At 40.4% G+C, this 23,611-nt stretch overlaps 1 protein-coding gene across 1 annotated transcript in view; it reads right to left on the minus strand.

Annotated features, from left to right (window-relative positions):
* Positions 1-1,026: 1,026 nt before the first annotated feature.
* Positions 1,027-23,611, minus strand: part of LOC102416837 (complement factor H-like) — a 22,847-nt gene continuing 262 nt past the window's right edge. Inside the window, exons 2-16 of the mRNA XM_023746074.1 lie at positions 20,229-20,423; positions 19,654-19,830; positions 13,293-13,475; positions 11,484-11,660; positions 10,838-11,014; positions 9,692-9,874; positions 9,417-9,599; positions 7,771-7,947; positions 6,740-6,916; positions 6,089-6,298; positions 5,203-5,376; positions 4,098-4,274; positions 2,343-2,516; positions 1,937-2,119; positions 1,027-1,401 (exon numbers count right to left, since the gene is read on the minus strand). Of these exons, the coding sequence (XP_023601842.1) occupies positions 1,205-1,401; positions 1,937-2,119; positions 2,343-2,516; positions 4,098-4,274; positions 5,203-5,376; positions 6,089-6,298; positions 6,740-6,916; positions 7,771-7,947; positions 9,417-9,599; positions 9,692-9,874; positions 10,838-11,014; positions 11,484-11,660; positions 13,293-13,475; positions 19,654-19,830; positions 20,229-20,423 (2,744 nt within the window). The 3' untranslated portion in view covers positions 1,027-1,204. The remainder of the gene's footprint in view (positions 1,402-1,936; positions 2,120-2,342; positions 2,517-4,097; positions 4,275-5,202; positions 5,377-6,088; positions 6,299-6,739; positions 6,917-7,770; positions 7,948-9,416; positions 9,600-9,691; positions 9,875-10,837; positions 11,015-11,483; positions 11,661-13,292; positions 13,476-19,653; positions 19,831-20,228; positions 20,424-23,611) is intronic.

Consider the following 23,611-nt stretch of genomic DNA (forward strand, 5'->3'; position numbering starts at 1 on the left):
AGAATATCAATGGGAGAGAGACACATCCTGCACATGCCCCAACTGGCACAGGGATGAAACCTGCAACCCAGATCCATGCCCTTGACCAGGACTTGACCCGCAGACCCTTTAGTCCTTGGACCAACACTCTGACCACTGAACCACAAGGACAATTTTAACATATAATTTTTGATTGTACTATTTCCCACAGTATATCTAAGCTCACGTGTTTTGTTTGACTGATTAAACATCCGATTCAATAGGCAGAAAGCCACACCGTTACTTCCAATGCTGTTTATTGCTCTATTGGCAAGTAGTCTAATCCCATGACGGTGAAGAATTATTGTCTTGGTACAAGTGTAAGTGATGATATAGTTGCGTTAACAACTTTGGGAGAAGATTAAGTTGAAAAGGAGGCTAACGTATTGCTTTTATGTCCTTTGAAATATAGTGGGAAAGAGCGGGAAATGCCAGAAGCCTGGCAAGCTTTGAGCAAAGAGCAGTACATGGGACTGGCCACATATTTGGGGCCACAGGGCTTCTTCATTCACACCTGGGGAACTCTATTGTCCCTTCCTGACACCTGTCTATACTCTATATTATATCAGCTTTCAAGTCCCTGTTAAATAGCTAGGCCCCTGGTTAGAATATAATCTTCTTTATGACATGTTTGAATGACTGTATGTGCTAGATGGATAGGTAGATGTTGCACTTCATCATTTTGGGGTATAGTGAGCCATGGATAGATAAGCAAAACTAAGTAATAACCTCTACCGTCTGTTGCCAACATGGGTGTGACACAGTTTGGTTTTGACGTGTTTGTGAAGTGACTTTAAGGTGAAGATGGAGACAAGCATTTTTTATCCTTTCCTCTGAAATAAGAGTCTCAAAACGCCCCCACAGCTGTGGAGAAGCTGAGAAAGTCCAGAGGGTGGTGGGGGGAGCAGAGGGGGAAGAGATGGCATCTAATTTCTGGCCAGAGTCGTTTCATGAACAGAACACGTAGCATCTTGGTTTGTCACATTTTAATGAGATGCTTATAAGTGGTCTGTTGGTCTCAGATTACAATGACATCACCCACATGGCATTTAACAGGAATTGTGATTAATGAGTACAAGTGAGTTACACCCAACTAGAAAAATAAATTGAGAAGGATTAGATTAATATTAAAACATTCTGAATGAGGCGCATATTTTAATGTGAAAACTGCCACACAGCTCTCATGTTATCCACAAGAGGGATACTCCATTTTTCCGTCATGACATTGTACTCGGAATGCAGATGCTGGTGACACTCTACGATAATTTTCTCGACACCTAAATTCAACGAAATCATTTGTTCTGGAATAAATTTTTTTCGCATATGAATATCTCAATTCTATGTTATGTGCTTCCATGATTTCTTCTGATATTACACAGGCACCTGGAGGTAAAAAAAAAAAGGGGGGGGACATAAAACTTTAAGTAGTATACAAATATTTTCCACAGAATTTTACAGTTTTATGTAGAACATTCTACACAGATCCAAGAATTTATTCTCAGACCCTTTCCAAAGCACTTCATGAAAATCCATCATGTTCGTAAAGCACATTTTAAACTATCAGTGATGTAAAATCAAGGTACTCTGTGGAATGTGTGATCATTACATGTTATAATCAACATTCACAATGTCACCTATGCTATGAAGGACTTTCATTAAAGAATCCTTGAAGGGCGTGGTGGAGGTGGATGAGGGTGGAGGAGGCATAAGTGGTGATGGGGAAAATAAATTAAAATAAAGAAAAATAATTGTTTCTTGCTGTTGTTGCTCAAGAACTTTTCAGAATTTATACCCTCAGACATGACTATTTGGTTGTCAATAGAAGGAGTGATTGTCCATGCAAATTCTGTTGTAAAGAGCAAACATGACATTCATTACACGGATTTCCCAGGGTCCACGGGGATATTAAAGGACTTACCTAAGCATTTGGGTGGCTCAGACCACTGTCCATCACGGCACGTTATTCTCCTGTTTCCCTCAAGTTCATAGTAGGCCTGGCATTGATACTCCACTGAAGACCCGGGAGCGTAGACTGCTAATGGATACGTGGTAATGTCTCCATTGTCAATAGCAGGAGGGCGCCCACATCGTCCTGTGGACTCTAAGAGAGGATATTGTTGGTTTATTGAGTGAGCAGTTGATTTTAAGGGAGCTGCGGAGTAGGTGGGAGCTACACTCACCTCCTTCCGGCCCCAAACCGATTTACAGGAAACGATAGAGCAACAAACCTGAGTAACCAAATGAAGGCCAGCTGGACAGGAGTCTAGTAACCAAGTGCTTACAGAGGCTGCACAGAGACTGGGAGGGGAGAATGAGACACCTACCCTTGCACTCAGGTGGGTCTGTCCACTTCCCACTTAGACATGTCACTTCTGCATTCCCGAAGAGGCCCAAAAAGTGCCTGCATTCATAACGTTCTGTGTCCCCATGTCGATACCTAAGCTTCTGGTTTGGTATAAAGGCATTTTGCACTGTGGGAGGGCTGCCACAGGAGACATCTGAATAAAGAGAAAAAAATGGATCTCTAATGCAGCGATCATTTAGATGCAATTGAGGCTGAAAATCTTCACAAATTTACATGCAAGATTGAAAAAAGATAAAGCAATTCTTTTTTGGTAAGAGGCAATCTTCTATATCTTAAGTTTCTTTTCATCCTCTCTGAAAGGTTAATAGAGATTTTTTGTGCAATGAAAATGATGATTATGCTGTGCAAAACTTTTGAGTTTGATGTAGTCCTATTTGTTTATTTTTTTCTTTTGTTTTGCTTGCCTGAGGAGATATATCAGAAAATAAATATTGCTATGAGAAATGTCTAAGATTTTACTGCCCATGTTATTTCTTCTAGGATTTTTATGGTTTTTGAATCTTGCATTTACGTCTTTAATCCATTTTGAGATTATTCTTGTGTAAGGTATAAGACAGTGGTAAAATATCATTTTTTTGCTTGTGTCTGTCCATTTATACCAGCACCATTTATTAAACAATGGCAGCCCAATAAATTCAATAAAAATTTAAAAACTTTTTTAAAAGTAAAAAAGATGATGGGGTTTCTGAACATTTTCCTTTAAGTTTAGTAAAATAAATGTAGATATAAAATTAAAGTGAATTTTTAAACACAAGACACACACAATGAACATATTATTTGGCAGCCAAATGTGGTTCCCAAACATCATGATTTTGAATTGGGATTTCAGGCCCTTAGAAAATGAGCAGAGTAGCCAGGTTCTTAGAGAGTGAGTCACGCATTGACATGCTTTGAGGAATATCACATGGCTAAAGAAGAAGATGATGATTTCAGATATCCACACAGAAATTGAGGAAAACTAAGAGTACAATATATGTACAGTTTCCTAAAAATACTCCAATAATGTGAGTGCTTAAGGGCACTGCAGTGAGCACTGTGCAGGTCATTGGGGAGACTCGGGTGGATATAAAGTAATAAGAGGCTGAAGCTACGGTTCCCTACAAAATGGGCATAGAGCCCGCTGGGAATTGTTACAACAGTTTCAGGGTCACACCCCTGAGCTTCTGATGCTGAGTCTGAGTGAGCCTGTGACTTTGCATTTGCCTTTCTACCGATTCCCCAGAGATGCTGACACGGCTGTTTCCGGGGTCACACTCTGAGGGTTCTGAGGCCCCAATGCCCAGCACTGAGTGCACATCCCATTCCTCTATGTCAGTGGTGCTCAACCTTCCTAATGCTGTGACCCTTTCATACAGTTCCTCATGTTGTGGTGACCCCCAACCGTAAAATTATTTTAGTGGCTACTTCATAACTGTAATGTTGCTACTGTTATGAATCATAATGTAAATATCTGATATACAGGATGTATTTTCATTGTTACAAAATGAACATAATTAAAGCATAGTGATGAATCACAAAAACAATATGTAATGATATATGTGTTTTCCGATGGTCTTAGGCAACTCTTGTGAAAGGGTCGTTCAACCCCCAAAGAGGTCACGACCCACAGGTTGAGAACCACTATTCTATGTTGAGGCATAAACCTTCCTTCATCTGGCCTCACCAGAACCTATGTCTATTTTTTAATGAAGCCAGAAGCCATTCATCAAAATACCTTTGCATGTGGGTGTTCCTATCCAAATGCCGTCCCTACACTCTACAACATTGGATCCATACATTTGGTAATAGTCTGGACATCTATAAGCCACCTGTTCTCCTGACTTGTATGAGTTCTTCTTCCGGCCCAGGAGGATGGCATTGCCATAGCTGGGTGGGCTAGGACAAGTCATTGCTGAAAAAGGAAGAACATAGACTTTTCAGTAAATCTTTTAAAGTACATGTCAGCCAATAATTATACTTTAGAATAATAGGTACACATCAAACCAATGCCTACTGTACACTGTTTTTCTTATAACTTGAAAAGGTTAGCCACCTTGATTTACTTATTTGGATAATTTTACATTTATCAAAAGTGAAACGTGGGCATGGTGGTATTGAAAGCCTGAGGAGATGGGCATACCGGGCATGACCGAGACCAAACTTCTTATAATCAAATTCTTGTCTGTCCACACGGGCACAGACACTATGTGCACATTTCCATTTTTTTTGATTCTGTCCAAATCTTTTCCCATAATTACATCAAACATCTTCAACTAACTATATTTTTATTGATTTCATAGAGGAAGGGAGAGGAATTAACAGACAGAAACATCAATGATGAGAGGGAATCATTGATGAGTTGCCTCCTCCAGGACCCCCAATGGGGATTGAGCCCACAACCCAGGCATGTGCCCTGACTGGGAATGGAACCCTGACCTCCTGGTTCATAGATCAATGCTCAACCACTGAGCCATGTGGGCCTGGCTACATCAAACATCTTAGAACATTATGGATTTATGAGGAGACAACTGATAAACTCTCAGTGAATTGAATAATGATGAGGTTGGTGAGCAGGGACCAGCTGTGATACAGGAAGAGTTGAGAAGTCAGAGGATGCCCATCAGAACACATGGAAAGTGAACACAGATGACATCAAATGAAATAACTTGGCTCCTGTTGGCAAACTTTTCATATTACTATTAATTCTGCTATTAATTCTCTAGTAGAATCCAGAACTTCTAGAGATACCTTCTAGAATTAATGCAGTTTTGTAGTTGTACCATGAATGTTCTGAACTAAAGGTATTCATCAGCCTTAGAAGAAAATGAAATACACTATACTTGTGCATTCTGGTGGATGGGACCAACTTCCTCCTGAACATTCTATAGACGCAGGTCCACGGATCCGAAATCCTCTGTTACAGGTGTATGTATATTTTTGCCCATGTGGATAACTGTTTAACCTGTTAGATAGATCAGCATTTGAAACCTCAGGGGGTGGTCCACAAGGAAGTCCTAAAAAAAAAAAGAAAGAAAGAAAGGAAAGTAATGAATGTGTATTTCACTGAATCTGAACTTCATTTCATGTCCTGATTGTCATTTTTCATTTTATTTGAAATAAAATGAAAACACAGGCACTAATATCACATGACAGAAAAGGCGCACAAATGCTTTAAAACCAGCATGGTGGTGTGTCCAGCTGTCAGCTTGAGCAGGAACTTGAAGTGAAAACTGTGAACAGATCTGAGAATGAGCGTATCAATGGTTCTCTAACCAATTAAGAGCAATAAAAAGAAACACATTGAGAATCATCTTAAGAAAAGTACCCTCCATTGTAAGAGATCAGAATGGACAATGGAGAGAGAACATAAATCTTTATAAAACCTGACGACAAATCCTTCATTGCAACCCATATGAATATGTAGGACTATGAACAGGTATAATTTATATGAAGAGTTAGGTTTCATTTCACCATATTTCAGGTTTTGTAGGAAAAAATGCCCGAATTACAAGTGATATCATAATGAGCAAATAAAATTCATAAAAATAGGCATGATTTGTTTATGCAAAAATAATTTGGTAAAATATTAAAATCTATATAAACGAAATATAATGCTTTTATACGTTTATAAATATAAAGAGTTATTTCTCATGGCTTTGATGATGATGATGGATTATCTTACTGAACTGCACCAAAACAGAACTTTAGTGTGCATGCTGTCCTCACCTACACACTGTGGTGGAGCACTCCACGTTCCCAGGTGGCATGTTATCCCATCTTCTTTGGATAATTTGAAACCATCCTTACAAATGTAACTTAATGTGGTGCCATGCGCATATAGCTCGGGTCCCAATGTTTCTCTTTCATCTTCTGAAGATCTGGATGAAATAATGCTGCCATGTTCTACATGAGGTGGTTGAGAACATGGAGTTTTTTCTATATGAAAAATAGAGATTAAAGGGTGAAGCACAAAGATAATGTTTAAATTGAAAAATAAAATCCAACACTGTTTGGGATTTTAAACTAGGGACATTGGAACCAATTAAATTATTAATAACTAAAAGTATTTGAAACTTGCAAAGATATATGTGCCCATTAAATTGATGCTACTGTCCATGTGTCCCATATGCATCTTCAGTCTCTTCCTGTTTGTCTTGAGGAGTGACATACGCATAGTCACCGGAAGTTTCTGTTTGCATTGATTTCACATTAGAAGGGAAATAATGCTGATGGATTTCGGCACCTGGATGGTGTGTACTGTTTGGAGATAAAGTGGGATGGATAGGGGAGAGGGGTGATCTTGTTCCTTTTCACAAAGCAGGGCTGTGGGTTACCCTCATCTGAGAGACAGTGTAACGCAAGTGACCCACTACTGACCGACACAGCGCGGTATTGACTGCCATCGTCCATCCTGGCACACGATTTCCTCTCCTTCCTGGATTAGAAAGTTTTCTTGACAGAGAATAGATATTTTTTCTCCTTCTTGATAATTCACTGAGAGGGTCATATGTTGAGAATTGGGAATCTGAGGTGGAGGTGGACATCGTGGTGCTTCTAAAAATATTAAAATCAAATTTCTTGATGAAAAATCATAAGTCAAATATTAAAATAACAACTCAGTGAATAAAATGATCAATAATAATGCACCTGGAAAATCAAAATATAATGCTCTGTTCTGTGTTTAAATATGTTATACTTTCCATCTTGTTTGTCACTCTAATATACCTCATTGGGTTTATATTCTCATGGCCTTCCTTGTAGGTTCTTTCCTTTATTCATTCTGTGATCAGTCTTGGGTAGCTTAGCTTATTTAAAATGCTTTCTGTATATTCTAGGCCCATGGAAATTGGTAAATATATTGAGGTGAGTGGGTCAAGGTGCCCTCCTGTTAAAGAAGAGCAATACAGATATGAAAAATGGGATGAACCCTGTGTTATTGAAATTGGTGGTGGCAATAAGACTCAGTGTTTGCCAGACAGATAAATGGGCAAAGACAGATGACTAGATGGGTAGATTCCTTTAGAGGTAGATGGATGCAGACATAGATTGATCTGTAGATAGATGTGCACACTCATAGATGCTTAGATAAATACACGCGTTATAGGCATAGGCACATCTGTAAGGTAAGAACTTGGTAGCAATGGGATCCCAATAGTAATGCGCACACCCACTGCCCAATGTGACTTTAAAGCCACCGCACTGCCGGGCGGTTTGTTGATAGCTGACCAATGCACATGATACAATTACTATTCAGAAACAGTGTTTTGGTTATTTTCTAAATTACTTTCCAGCTACAACATTATTGTCATAATACAGACTTAATAAAAAAATGTTAAGACACAAAGAGACACCATGTACAAGGCAGGAAGGAAAATCACCGTTTGGAAATGTTCTAAACAAGAGCTCACCTGTGCAGGTCACCTCGGGCTCCCACTTTCCGTTCATGCAGACTGAGTGTTTCTGCTCTGACTTCCTCCCACAAGTGAACCTGATTTTCGTATTATGCTCATAGTCAATCCTATCTGACAACTTTGTCTCATAGGCAATTGCCCTTGATAATTTACACGTCTTGAGTTCAACTGTTGCTGTAAAATGAAAATATTCCATTGAAGACACCAATTATGAAAATCCAGGCAACTAATAAAAAACAAACCAACACAACAATTATGGAGTCCAGGATCTAATGAAATAGGACTTTAGGTCCATAAATTCCACCAGCAAAGTTATTCCTGATCATGTTGCATGAGGTGGGCTACGATGTTTGTACACACAGTCCTATGTCCAGTATTGAAATTTCAGAGAGAATAGTCATCCTAAAGCCATGTTGCCTTTTGGGGATTGCAAGGACATTGGGGTTCACATTTTGTCTGAGCTACATAGGAAAGAGTCATACATGACTAAATATGGTCTCATTTGAAATCTGCAAATTTTCACATCCATTTTTCTTGGTGCCACATATCTCTACGTTATTTTCAGTCTATAGTCTTCAAATGGTAAAAGAAAACAATTATCTGAGGAAATAGAATATATTAATTTCCTAGTTTAATTATATATTTAAAATAACTTTAGTCTATACTAACAAGAAAAGTTGATCATAGGTGTAGGGTATAGACTGTGAATGTTTCAGCATATCTTTGGCACGAACACCTAAGACCAGAATAAGAAATTTGGTTTTTAAGTCATAACACATTTTGTATATATGTTCTTAGAATCTTTGAGAAGCTATTTTATACACCAGATCATCCTAGAATACAGTAATATTATAATGCCATAATAACATATTTATGTTGGCTGCCATATGTTTTAGATATTGACTATGGAATTTTCATACAGAGCTACATATTTCAAAAAGGCAATGCAGGTGGCAATCCTTTTTGAATTTGTTAAGACCTATCAGTGTAGATCTTAAGTAGTTTTTGTTAATAATTTGTAAATGATGAGAGTCAAGTGAGGATGAACAGAACAAAGAAAAGTCAAGTAATTGGCCAAAGAAAAGTAATGATTTTGTAATGCAACCTTGAAAAAGAAACTAACGTAAAGGGGGTTAATTTAAAACAGACAAGAGGCTTGAGAAATAGTCTTATTGTTTGGACGGGTCTAGAGTGTTCAGGGACACAAAATTAATCGTCTTCTTCAAGAGATGATAACTAATGAAGATTTGGAGTCAAAAGGACGTGTGATGGCTGTGGTATGTCGAAAGATGCTGGTTTTCTGAAAGAATTTATTTATTCACAGAAAAGAAACGTCTTGATAGGGTGAAAGGCTGGTTTATGGGAATTTACAAAATAAACACTGAAGGACAAAATTTCAATCATGTGTCTTTAAGTAAAATTTAGCTTCACAGGTTTAAATGATGTTTATATGAGGGACAGACACACAAAATTCTATTGTTGGTTTCTATTTTTCCTCTGTAGATCCTATTGAACTATAAACAATGAATGTTGGATTCATTATAATTTGCAACCTGACATTTTCAAAAATATGGTTGCATGTAGAGTTTCACAATGGAAAATCACGATGTTATTAAGTGTCAGTTATAGAAGTGTCTTCTCACCAATGCACTGAGGTGGTTGGGTCCACGTTCCCCTAATACATGTAACTGAGCTCTGACCAATCATTGTAAAGTCTTCTCTGCAAGTGAACTCTACTGACTCTCCATGGTGATAGGGGGGCCGTGCTGGGGACACGACCTCGCCGTGGTCCAGCTCAGGTACGTCTCCACATGTACTGTCCTCCGCTGTGAAAATCCCACAAACAAACATTCAACTTTAAAATGTAAGTGAGGTCTTGATATGAACAGAAACACCACTGAAAGTTTGGATACATTACCAACACACACGGGCAAGGGTGTCCACTCTCCATCAACGCACTGAATTTTCCTCGCACCCTTCATCAGGAACCTGGGGTTGCACACATACTCCACCACCTCACCGTGTTCATATTCCCCTTTAGGTGTGTCTGCCACTGTCCCGTTGGGGAGTCGAGGAGGTTGATCACAGGACTGTACTTCCTCTACGGTAGAAACACTGTATAACTAAAGCTAAAGTGTCTCTTGTACAACTGAAAATCCAGTAAAATGAAGTGATTTTTTCTTTAATCTATTACTTATTGTCTAACTTATTATAGCATTCTTTTGAGGAAGGAGAAAGAATGGTGTTTACACCAGATTCATGTCTCCCAGCTCTGTTATGATACAGAACTAGCACATTGGACATATATGTGAGCCTAGGAAACATTCGATGTTCTAGATCAGGGGTGGGGAACGTCTGGCCCGAGGGCCATAAAAGGCCTTGGAAACCATTTGGTCTGGCCCTGCCAAGGCATTAAGGGTGAGTATATAAATGTTTGACCAATAACAGTAGGATAATTTTTAAGTTGATAATTTTGTATGATCTGAGAATGATGTCATAAATATCCAAATGACCCTTGGCAGAGAAAAGGTCCCCCACCGCTGTTCTCAATGATCTAAACCTGTACACAAATCAATGACCAAATATCATTGTGTAACTATTCACATTCCACAGAAACATTTCATCAAAACTTTTTGGGGGAAAAATCACTGGAGGCAAGCATTTCATCAACAAATTTTAACTCTTCGTTATATTGTATATGGCATTGAATTAACTCTGTGAGGCTTGAAATTGTCTAGAAATTCTCAGGGAAACTGAGGTGAGACCCACGCTGATAGAAATGTCCAACACCAGGTGGAAGTTATGGCAAAATTATGACTGAAGAGGTCACTCCAGCATCACACAGTATGTCCATCTATGGAGATTTTCAGTATATAGTCCAAAAAGCAATTAAAGATTACTTCCTTAAATAAGGAAGTGGGTGGTATCTACTACCCAACACACATTCCTGGCTTAATGCACTGAGTTATAGACACACTTGGAGCCAACAGAAAATTAAGAGGAAAAGGGCAGTTGATATCCAACATTCTAATTCTTGTTTGAGCAGGTGTCAGAAATTAGTCACCTTTACATGTTGGAGGACTAGGGGACCATCCAAAGTGGTAGCACTGAAGAGAGTCTGCTCCAATAAGTTTATGTCTATTTCTGCAGAAGAATTTCAACACGTCTCCAATGACATATTTCTCTTTCTGGGGCTGAGCAATTAAGGTCGGCTCTATATCGGGAACGATGCATTCTCTTTCTATAAAAAGGGTAAATAATTTAATGAGAACAGATGATTAATCAGTGCCAAGTAAACTTTATATGTCATGCAAGAATAAGTAGCTGGGTGTTGCCTATACGGAGAGGCATCAAATAAATGAGTTGGAATACTGTGCATCCACCCACGTGCCCACAGATGGAGGTTCTATTTCTAACCCCGGAAAACAGACAGCGGGCTGGCAGACACGCAGGATTCGTGTAACTGTCCTCAGAACTGTCCACATCAGGAAATAAGGAAGTCCTCTCAGGACCTGCAGGAATGAACACTCAGCTGGGAGGTGGCAAGAACCAATTTTGGAGAAAACTGCTGAGGAACTTGTAAAACACATCATCTGGGTCACGAGTATCTAAGTTTACATAATATAAATGGTTGCATTTAGGATAACAAAACAATGATATGCTTTACACACATTTTGTTTATTTCGATGATCCTGAAAATCAGTACTTACCCTGACAGGTGGGTGTATCAGACCAACCATTGTCACCACACACTATGGAGCCTACAGTGTGTCCATCTCGGTTTTTATATCCATCCTGGCATTCATATTCCAACCTGTCATTGACCTTAAACCACGTGCCATCACTTCTGGCTCTGGCATTCTCAAATACTGGCACACCACAAGATTCTAATGCATAATAGAATTGAAGATTTCACTTCTAATATTATTGAATGGACAATCAAATTTCATAAGTTCCATCCCAAGAATAAAAAGCGTTATCACTTAGCATGTGCTAATAAATTATGCATCATATACAAGTAATCTATGCATACTAGTGATAAATCACTATCCTAAAATCGGTTCTCATGAGAAAGCATGTATTTCTACACAGCAGTTTTACCATCACTTAAATCACCAAAACTTTTATTTTAAGAACATTTTTCTCAATGCAATTAACGTTAGACATTTATTCCGTGTTAGCAATAAAATAGGCCATAATAGGTGCATTGTACTTTTCTTTTTGGCAAAGCAGAATAGCATTTTGTGAGTGTAGATGCCAAAGTTATTAGCAGTTGTGACATATATGCCAGAAAAAAAATGAATTGGTTCAACTAAGAAATTATTTTTCACCAGTGAGAGAAAATTTAACATTTTATACAATTAAACGTTCCATACATTCTCCTTTAACACATACTAATTTTTATAGCTCACATGCTGATTTAGATTTTTCAGATATTTTTAATTACTATATTCTTTTATACTTTTCAAAGTCGAATGTAAAGATAGTTCTATATTTATAATTAGTATAAGAAAGCTAAGTGCTAAAATGTGGTCTCAATTTTCACTAACACTATATTGGAGTGGTGTTAATGAACGTTTAAATAATTTACCTCTTATTTAAAATATATTGTGTAGCTAGCTAGCTTAAAGTGTTAAAAAATAAACTACCATTTTAATAATAAAAATAATAAGCACATTTCTTCTTTTCCTAGTAAGAGTGTTGTAATGAATAGTTGATCACAATTTAATATAAAATGAGTCTGATATGGATACAACATCATTTTTGCTCTGGCTGGTTCCCATGGTACGTATGGAAGTGGAAAGCAATGAAAACAATAGGAATGGACATTTTAAATATCTCCTTCACTTAAAGTGAATGAAAACTATCACCGCATGGCTTTGGGATGAATAAGACAGAATGAGCCAACTGTCTAGGGAATGTTCATAAACTTCGAGGTCATAAAGCAGAGAGCTCCCTCCCTGCCGCCGACGCTGGTTGTGTCTAGGAGCATCTCACAGTCTCCACTCATTGCACATCCCTGTGGGCTTCCTGGAGGAAGTGGCTGCTCAGAAGAGGAGCTCCCCTGCAGCACCGAACACATAAATCACACAAGTGACTTTCCTCTAACCTGTGTCCTGTGAGCCCACATTTCACTTACAAACCTAACTTTTATGTCTGGGAACTGAGACTCTGAGAGGAAAGTCTGATCACCTGCAAACAGGTAAACAGGACAGGATCTCAGCTCAAAACGATGAGCTTACAGCGGAATACACACAGGCCCGTAGGCAGTTTGCAAATCGCAGGATGGTTTACGGGGGATAAACCTTGAACTGAATGATGGACTCATGTCTACCCTACCAGTAATTCATTGTAAAAGAGAAAAAGAAATTACATATGTTTTCTCACAAATTTCTTATGTAGCTTTTACAAATAGAACTATGTCAGCTTCCACCACCCCACAAAAAAGAAATCAGTTAAAGTAAACGTTCATTGAACAGTCATTAAAATAACGGACATGACAGTCATGAATGACTTACTAACACATCTGGGTTGAGCTGACCATCCATTCTGGAGACATGTAATATACCCGGATGTGTGACCATCTTCTGTTACATAATCTTGTTTGCACTTATATTTTACTTTTTGATTTAAGAGATATGTAGATTCAGGCTCAGCAATAAATCCATTCTCAATTTTTACCTTTGACTTTAAACATGTTTCTAAAAGGAGGAGAGCGTAAGGAAACGGTAAGCACATGGTCAGGAAACAGTTTCCTAAGGACTCGCACAACATTACAACATGAGAAATAAGGGCCATTTGTCAATGAAAACCTGGAAAATTCCTAATCATTCAAAGCATTGTGTCAGAGAAAATAGGTTATGAGTTTCCAAAAATGTTAATCCTAGATATTAAAAACATTTGGGGGAACTAAGCCAGATTTAAAACACTCAGGATGCCTTGTAAGAAATTATTAAAAATCAGTTTGCCTCATGAATCTGGAAGCCCGCAGCCCCCCAGAACTCTCCTAGCAACAGGCCCTTTCCTGTGCCTGATTGGGTTCAGTATAGCTAAGAGGGTGGAGCTTAAGTGTTCTCACCCCATGGGAAGCAATGGCACCTATGTGAGGTGATGGATGCGCTACGCAGCTCCATCTGGTGGTCATGTCACCACGTGTGCTTATATCAAAATAGCAAGCTGTCCGCATTAAACATATGCAATCCCCATTTTCAGTTACACCCCATTCATGCTGATAAAGGAACAACCAACTGGAAAACAGAAACATGTGAGCAGGAATCAACTAGAAACCAAACACTAAAGAGAATGTACAGAGTCAAACGGTGCTTCCTTGAAACTATGCACTAAAATGGATAAACACACGGAAGGAACAATGAAGAGAGTGCCAGCCACAGACACAATGAGGAAACGGAGCCAAATCTATGAACATGACCTTGTGAGGCGTATGGACACAGCCAGTGCATAACTAAGGTTCCCGAGACATAGGGTCAACTGATGGGCTCTCCATTCTCACCAGGGCTTTGTTGGAAGGTGGGAATTTCCCAGATCACAGCCCAGGAAGGGAACACCCAAGCAGACATGTCAGTCCCACTGAACAGGAGAAACAAAGGCGTTGTTCCCCAAGAGGCCGACACCGCCACACTCTGAATGTCCATAACCAGAGAGGAAAGAACCCTGGAATGGGGGGGAGACCTCTACCAACCTGCACGGTGATCCTAGATTTTTGGTGACTACATCCCCCTAGAGTCGAGGGTGGAACCCCCTGAGAATGGGCGGAGCACAACTACCAGAGGAAAGAGCTGCCAGGAAACAACAAATTCCAAGATCCCAGGGCACACCCAGCACTGGAAACATTCAGATTAATCAGTCACATGGGAACAGGTCTTAAACACAATCACTTAGTAGAGAGACTAGAAGAGGCCTTCTCCATCCAGACCCTGAATAAACTCTTCTGTGTAAAGGCTCCCACATCGGCCTTATCCTATGAAAACAATCCTTGACTAGATCACGTTGACCCGAACAACCTAGTCTTCCAACACGGAACATCAAGCCAGTAGGACTGGAGGTCTCCAACCTCAAACGCTCAAGAGGAGCACTCTGGGAGGAGTCTCTCGGGGTGAAGTTGTTGCTCTCAGAGCCTGTTGGCTCCACGGTGTGTGAACTTCTCACTGGTTCCCGGAGCCCTCATGCAGGGTGACTGTCAGCCTCATGCACGGTGATTGTCAGAATCTCTGTTCTTTGTGACAGAACCCCCTAATCTGCCATCTTGCGCATGACACGGTTATTACAGGTTTGCTCTTTGTGGTCTTTGCTGTTGTTTCTTTTTCTTTTTAAATATAAATGTCAAGCAACAGGCTTCTTTATTTTGCTATTGATACACCAAGATTGGCGTTTCCAATCATATACACTTGAAAAAATAAAACCAAGTAGGGCCATTGGCAAAACAAGGAGCTGATAGAAACCTTTTGCCACAGTTATTACAGGTGAGTCTTAGACAATCACAAACAGACTGGATCTTAGACCAGTTTTCTTACCAACACCGATGCATCTGGGAGGAGGGAGCCAGCCATTCTCCGTACAGGTCATTGAGGTCTGCTTGTTTTGAAGCGTGAAGCCAGGAAAGCAACTAACACTTACAGATGTGCCCTGCAAATAGTTCTGTTCATATGGTGGACGATGTCCATTTTCCAAATAATTGAAAATGCATATTCCTGAGAATTATAAAATGATGATTAAAAAAACACATAAATGGGGTCAAAATAAATTTAAAACTAACTTTATAATATTTAAATTAGATGTATAAGCATCCAAAAGCAGCACATAAATTAACAAACACTACAGTTGCTACAAATGTTTTTACAATCTATATTAAATGGTATTTATCTGTAGTTTCCACAATTGAAATGTGTATAAATGCTAAGGACAGGCTTGTAGAATCTATTTCTATTTCTCGTGCTGTTAATGAAGACCCTTGATGAAAGAGAAATCCAGTATCGGTCTTTCTGCTCAGAGACTCATCCTCCACCTACTTTCCCCACAGGCTTAGGGAGCTCATGTTTGCTTTCTCCACTCTGGACTATGGCCACGGGCACAGGACAGAGAGGGTCACTCACTGCGGCAGGGCACTTCCGGGGACCAGCCATCTCGTGTGCAAGTCATGCGATCCCACTTGCCATGTAAAGGAGTCACATAGTTGTCATCACAGGAATAGTGAAACCATTGTCCTACCGAGACTGGGAAGGACGGTCTATACATGTCTTCCAAAATTAGGCGTCCATGTTTTATTTCTGGAAAGTCACAGGGCTTAACTAGCAAGTAAAACAAACAAAACACAGTATAAGTAATGTTTTGCCTTAATAAAAATGTAATGAGAGATACCTTGTTCCTATTGATGAATTATACTCTCATGTGCCCAGAATAACACTCATTGCATTAGGCTTTCTAGGACAAGAGAAGTTACCATTTTCAGATGATATGAATAATACATGTTCCTTGATCATTTCACAATATATACAAATACAGAATCATTATAGTGAACACCTGCAAGTAACACAACACTGTAGATCAATATTATCCAAATAAATCATCACTCTCCTTGTCATTGTTATGCACACTGAGGCCTGTGTCACGGTGGTCATGGCCTCCTCTTTAAGGCACCTGACTGCCCACATTCATTTGGCCTTGGCCTTGAATGAACCCTGAGCCATTGACCTGTTATGTGTGTCATTTCATTTGCCATCCCTGGAAGATCCAGCTGAAGTGGGGGTCCCTTTTCCAATGAGCTGATACACAAGGAGCAGCAATGAGATTGTAGAGACAGAAAACACTGGAAAAGGGGCAGCCCCCCAGGAATGAAGTGCCCTGTGGACTGAGGAGTGTGTGTGACAGGTGGGGCTTTAGAAAGTGCACAGTGTCTCCCACATTCATCCCCTCATACAAGGGAGCCCCGGGCCCCTCCCTTGAGTGAGGCTGGACTGAGGGGCGCTCTTCTGAAGAGGTCACGTGGCTGAGGGGACCGTGTGACCAGGTCATCAATGCTCTGGAGGCGCCTCCAGGGCCCTCAGGTCATCGCTCTGGGGAGGGTTCCTGCCCTCAGGTCGCCGATGGAGACGCCCAGGTGGACGGCTGCGGAGGCTCCTGCACTCGCCCTGGGCAGCATCCCAGGGAGCAGCAGGGAGGACCCAGAACCAGGCAGCTAAGCGGCTCCCAAATCCTGACCCGCCGACGCTGACACAGAGGGGGCTGTTGTCTGAGGTCATATGTTCGGGGGCGTTTGTTATACAGAAACCAATTACTATTATACTTGGTGTTAAGTGGTAGTGTTCTTACCCAATGTTTTCATTCACACGTTAGAATATTAGTGAGAGAAATATATATTCATACATACACATACACATACTTAACATTGAATAGCAAAAAATAAAAAGTTTTTTTTTTTTTTTTAGCAAAAATGTGGTTTTGTTCTTAATTAGAATTGGTGACTTTGGAAATCAAAGACTGCCTTGAAGGCTCTGCATTACCTTCCCTTTATTGTTAGTTGATCTCAGAGAAGAAGGGAGAGGGAAAGAGAGATAGAAACATAATAATGAGAGAGAATCATCAATCAGCTGCCTCCTACTCACCCCTGACTGGGGATGGAGCCTGTAACCTGGGCAAGTGCCCTGACTTGGAATAGAACCGTGACCTCCTAGTTCAGTGATGGCGAACCTTTTGAGCTCAACATGCCAGCATTTTGAAAAACCCTAACTTAACTCTGGTCCCGTGTCACATATAGAAACTTTTTGATATTTGCAACCAGAGTAAAACAAAGACTTATATTTTTGATATTTATTTTATATATTTAAATGCCATTTAGCAAAGAAAAATCAACCAAAAAAAATGAGTTTGCGTGTCACCTCTGACACGCGTGTGATAGGTTCTCCATCACTGTCCTAGTTCATAGGGTGATGCTCAACCACTGAGCCATGCCAATCGGGCACATCCCCTGTATTTTTAAGTTTAGGAGAAGTATTTGCAGAATTAAGAAGCAGGTGACGATATGGAGGGAACTTACAGCTACTACATCTTGGAGGAGGATCCCAGCCTGTGTCCGTACATTTTGCCGTATTTCCCCGGGGAGGAGGGTAAAAGCCACTTTTACAGGAGTATCTGATTGAATCTCCCACTCTGTATTTGCTCCTGTCAGCACTGAAGTGACTGTTTGCAATTCTTGGCGGGTCACATGTCTTTTCTGAAAAGAAAAAGGACATGTCTATTAAGCAGAAATCACATGGAAATCATCAAGGACATGAGAATAAAGCGAATGTCACGTTTTTGTACTTTCCAAAGAGCAAAGTGGCATTCAAGTGAGCACCCTGTCCTTACATATATATTAGCAACAATTATACAGAAACAGTAGAGAATATATATGATCACCTAGACACAAGTGTTCAGTAAAATATGTCTCCAGTACTTGATGTTAATCGGCACTAACCTCAAATGAACCTTAAATACGTTTATTTTTTGCCTGGCCAGTGAGGCTCAGCGGTTGAGTACTGACCCATAAACCAGGAGGTCATGGTTGGATTCCTGGTCAGGGCATATGCCTGGGTCAGACCTTGAACCCTAGTGTGGGGCGTGCAGGAAGTAGCCTATCAATGATTCTCATCATTGATGTCTCTCTCCCTCTTTCTCTCTCCTTCTCCCTTCATCTCTGAAATCAATAAATATATATTTAAAATGTTTATTTTTTCCTCTCACTTTAATCTGCTATATTTATCATACTTTCATATTTCCATTGCAGTCCAGTCTACCTATCTTAGTTTTCACTTCACAGTATAGCTACACTTAACACCAATGTTTGGAGTCAAATTCTCCAAGACATACGAGTATATAAAAACACACGTTTCCCTAAGAGATCAACCAAATACTATTGGGAGAATCTTGTTAAATTAGTTAGGAATAGAAGAACTTCTGGTGGTTGCTTTCAAGCAGTGGGCATAAATCCCTTGACAAATTGTAATTCCCTACTCTCATCATCTCCATGAAAGTAAATGGTGCTGTTAAAACATTGCCAGGGCAGGTGCCTCTGTCCAAAAGAGTGACAGCTGAGACTGTACAAAGTGTGAGGACACATTGTTCCTACTGTTTTGCTCTTTGTGGTCTTTTGCTATTGTTTTTTTAAAATTAATGTCTACCAGTAGGCTTCTTTATTTTGCTATTGATATATCAAGAAATTGGCGTTTCCACTCATACACACTTGAAAAAATAAAACCAACTAGGGCCATCGGCAAAATAGGAAGCTCATAGAAACTTTTTGCCACAGTTATTACAGGTGAGTCTTACACAATCACAAGCAGACTGGATCTTAGACTGTTGTATCGTAAATCAGGGAATGAGATACAAGATGCTTTGATGAGCCAATTAATTGAGCCAATTAATTAGGAGTCATTTATTGCGCATGCACGGCCCAGAGGGACGTGTCTCTTTTCCAAATCTCTGAACAACACATACAGTAAATTTCCCATATTTATACTTTTTGAGCCTCTTTGTTTTCAGATTTCACCAAGAGCTCTGTGTGGATCATTGTTACAGACAGTTGTAAGCTTGAATACATAATGAGTTAGTACTTGGCATAAGAGTATGGGATTTATTATCAGTATTAGTCTATATTAGTCTATTACATTAGATGGCTAGCTTGCAAGGTCAGACAGTTGTTTATCTTTTTCTATTAGTTGAACTAAAAACAAAGTCCTTTTATAGAATAAGGACTGTCTTAAAGTGACAGAGTTTACAATGAAAGAGTTTATAGGGCTAGGGCCTATCTAACAATAGCAGAGAGTTTCAAACAGAGGTTTTTTATACAAGAGGGAGGTTACTATGCTTCAAGACCAGTTTTCTTACCGACACGGATGCATCTGGGAGGAGGGAGCCAGCCATTCTCCGTACAGGTCATTGTGGCCTGTTGGTTTTGAAGTGTGTAGCCAGGATAACAATGAACACTTACAGATTCGCCCTGCAAATATGTTTGTTCAGAATTGGGACGATGTCCATTTTCCAAATAATTGAAAATGCATTTCCCTGGGAATTATAAAATGATGATTAAAAAAACACATAAATGGGTCAAAATAAAATTAAAAACTATCTTCATAATATTTAAATTAGAATCCATAAGCATCCAAAAGCAGCACATAACTAAAGAAAGACTATAGCTGCTACCAAATGTTTTTAGAATCCTTATGAATTGGCATTTATCTGTAATTTCCATAATTGAAATATTTATACATGCTATAGGTAGTCTTGTAGAATGTATTTCTCGTGCTGTTAATGAAGACCCTTGAGGACAGAGAAATCCAGTATTGGTCTTTCTGCTCAGAGACTCATCCTCCACCTACTTTCCCCACAGGCTTAGGGAGCTCATGTTTGCTTTCTCCACTCTGGACTATGGCCACGGGCACAGGACAGAGAGGGTCACTCACTGCGGCAGGGCACTTCCGGGGACCAGCCATCTCGTGTGCAAGTCATGGAATCCCACTTCTCTTGTGAAGGAGTCACATAGTTGTCATCACAGGAATAGTGAAACCTTTGTCCTACCGATACAGGGAAGTGTGATCTATACATGTCTTCCAAAATTAGGCGTCCATGTTTTATTTCTGGAAAGTCACAGGGCTTAACTAGCAAGTAAAACAAACAAAACACAGTATAAGTATTATTTTGCCTTAATAAAAATGTAATGAGAGATACCTTGTTCCTATTGATGAATTATACTCTCATGTGCCCAGAATTATAGTCATTGCATTAGGCTTTCTAGGACAAGAAAAGTTATAATCTTCAGATGATGTGAGTAATACATGTTCTCTGATCATTTCACATTATATACAAATATGGAATCATTATAGTGAACACCTGAAAGTAACACAACACTGTAGGTCAATGTTATCTGCATAAACCATCACTCTCCCTGTCATTGTTATGGACACTGAGGCCGGTGTCACGGTGGTCATGGCCTCCTCTTTAAGGCACCTGACTGTCCACATTCATTTGGCCGTGGCCTTGAATGAACCCTGAGCCCATTGACCTGTTATGTGTATCATTTCATTTTTCACCCATGGAAGATCCAGCTTAAGTGCGGGCCCATTTTCCAATGAGCTGATACACAAGGAGCAGCAATGAGATTGTAGAGACAGAAAACACTGGAAAAGGGGCAGCCCCCCAGGAATGAAGTGCCCTGTGGACTGAGGGGCGTGTGTGACAGGTGGGGCTTTAGAAAGTGCACAATGTCTCCCACATTCATCCCCTCATACAAGGGAGCCCGTGCCCCTCCCTTGAGTGAGGCTGGACTGAGGGGCGCTCTACTGAAGAGGTCACGTGGCTGAGGGGACCATGTGTGACCAGGTAATCAATGCTCTGGAGGCGCCTCCAGGGCCCTCAGGTCATCGCTCTGGGGAGGGTGACCTGCCCTCAGGCTGCCGATGGAGACGCCCAGGTGGACGGCTGCGGAGGCTCCTGCACTCGCCCTGGGCAGCATCCCAGGGAGCAGCAGGGAGGACCCAGAACCAGGCAGCAAGCGGCTCCCAAATCCTGACCCCCGGACACTGACACTTAGGGGACTGTTGTCTGAGGCCCTATGTTCGGGGGCGTTTGTTACACAGACACCAATATCTCATGTACTAGGTGTTGACTGGTAGTGTTGCTACCCAGTGATCTAATTCACATATTAGAATATTAGTGGGAGAAAAATATATTCATACATACACATACACATATTTAACATTGATTAGCAAAAAATTAAAAGTTTTTATTAACAAAAATGTGGTTTTTGTTCTTAGAATTGGAGACTTTGGAAATCAAAAGACTGCCTTGAGCCTCTGCGTTACCTTCTCATTGAGGCAAAGATTTGGACTTTAGTTTTCATTTATTTTTTATCAACTTCAGAGAGGAAGGGAGAGGGAGGGAGGGAGGAAGGGAAGGAGGGAGGGGGGGAGAGGGAGAGAGAGAAACATTAATGAACAGAGAGAATCATGGATCAGCTGCCTCCTGCATGCCCCACACTGGGGATCAGCTCACAACCCGGACATGCCCCCTGTTGGGGAATCGAATGGTGACCTCCTGGTTCAAAGTCGATACTAAATCACTGAGCCACTCCGGCAATGCAGATCCCCTGTGTTTTTAAGTTTAAGAGAAGTAATTGCAGAATTAAGAAGCGGGTGAAGATATGGAGGGAACTTACAGCTACATCTTGGAGGAGGATCCCAGCCTTTGTCAGTACATGTTGCAGTATTTCTTCGAATGGAAGAGAAGAAGCCACCTTTGCAGTAGTATGTGATTGTGTCTCCCAGGTCATATTTGTTCCTGTCAGCTACAAAGTGACTGTTTGCAATTCTTGGAGGGTCACATGTCATTTCTGAAAAGTAAAAGGACAGGTGTGTTATGCAGAAATCACATGAAAACCATCAAAGACATGAGAATCCGTGAATGTCATTTAATTCCAAAGAGCACAGGGCATTGAAATGAGCACCCTGTCCTCACATGTATATTAGCAGCCATTATATTATAACTAATAGAGAACATATGTGACCACCTAGCCCAGTGGTTCTCAACCTTCCTAATGCCGCAACCCTTTAATACAGTTCCTCATGTTGTGGTGACCCCCAATTTCATTGTTACAAATTGAACATAATTAAAGCATAGTGATGAATCACAAAAACAATATGTAATTATAGATGTGTTTTCTCAATGGTCTTAGGCAACCCCTGTGAAAGGGTCGTTCGACCCCCAAAGGGGCCGCGACCGACAGTTTGAGAACCACTGAAGACACAGTGTTAGCTAAAATATGTCTGCTGTCTGCAGTGAGTGATGTTAATCAACATGAACCTCAAATGACCCTTAAATATGTTTATTTTTCCTGGTCGATGTGGCTCCGGGGTTGAGCATGACCTCTGAAGCAGGGGGTCAGGGTTTGATCGCTGCTTAGGGCACATATCCAGGTTGCGAGCTTGATCCCCAGTGGGAAAGTGGAGGTGAAGGAGGGAGTCTATCAATGATTCTCTCTCATCATTGATGTTTCTAACTCCCTCTCCCTTCCTCTCTGAAATCAATAAATTTATACTTTAATATATGTTTTTCTATCACTTTAATCTGCTATATCTATTATATTTTCATATTCCCATTGCAGTCCAGTCTACATATCATAGTTTTCACTTCATAGTATAGCTACACTTAACACCAATGCTTGAAGTCAAAAACTATGAGACACGTATAAAAACACAAGTTTCCCTAAGAGACCAACTGAATACTATTGTTAAATTAGTTAGGAATAGAAGAACTTCTGGTGGTTGCTTTTAAACAGTGGGCATACATCCCTTGACAAATTGTAATTCCCTACTCTCATCATCTCCATTAAAGAAAATGGTGCTGTTTAAACATTGCCAGGGCAGGTGCCTCTGTCCAAAAGAGTAACAGCTGAGACAGTACAAAGTGTGAGGCCACATTGTTCCTACTGTTAGGAGCCATCATTAAGATTTGGGATAAGAACAATAATCCCCCATTGGAACTCCCTGTTGTGATTCAGTAGAAACATCCAGTTTGCACAGGGCCCGATGAATTGGGTCAAAGGTGGTTTTTATTTAGCCGGTCTCGGTGCTTTTCATCATTCCTGCCAATGACTTATTGTGAGAGATTGTCCCTAATGAATGCAGAGACCAAAGTTTTGGTAAATTACCTTCTAATACCCATAGCCGGTGAGTGCGACTGCTGGTCAAGGGCACATATCTTGGTGGCAGTTTCCAACCGAGACCCTGGTCAGGGCTTGAGCGAGAGGCACCCAGTCCATGTGTTTCTCCTCTCTCTCTCTCTCTCTCTC

The sequence above is a fragment of the Myotis lucifugus genome, unplaced genomic scaffold (genome assembly GCF_000147115.1).
Source record: "Myotis lucifugus unplaced genomic scaffold, Myoluc2.0 scaffold_625, whole genome shotgun sequence".
Classification (NCBI taxonomy): domain Eukaryota; kingdom Metazoa; phylum Chordata; class Mammalia; order Chiroptera; family Vespertilionidae; genus Myotis; species Myotis lucifugus.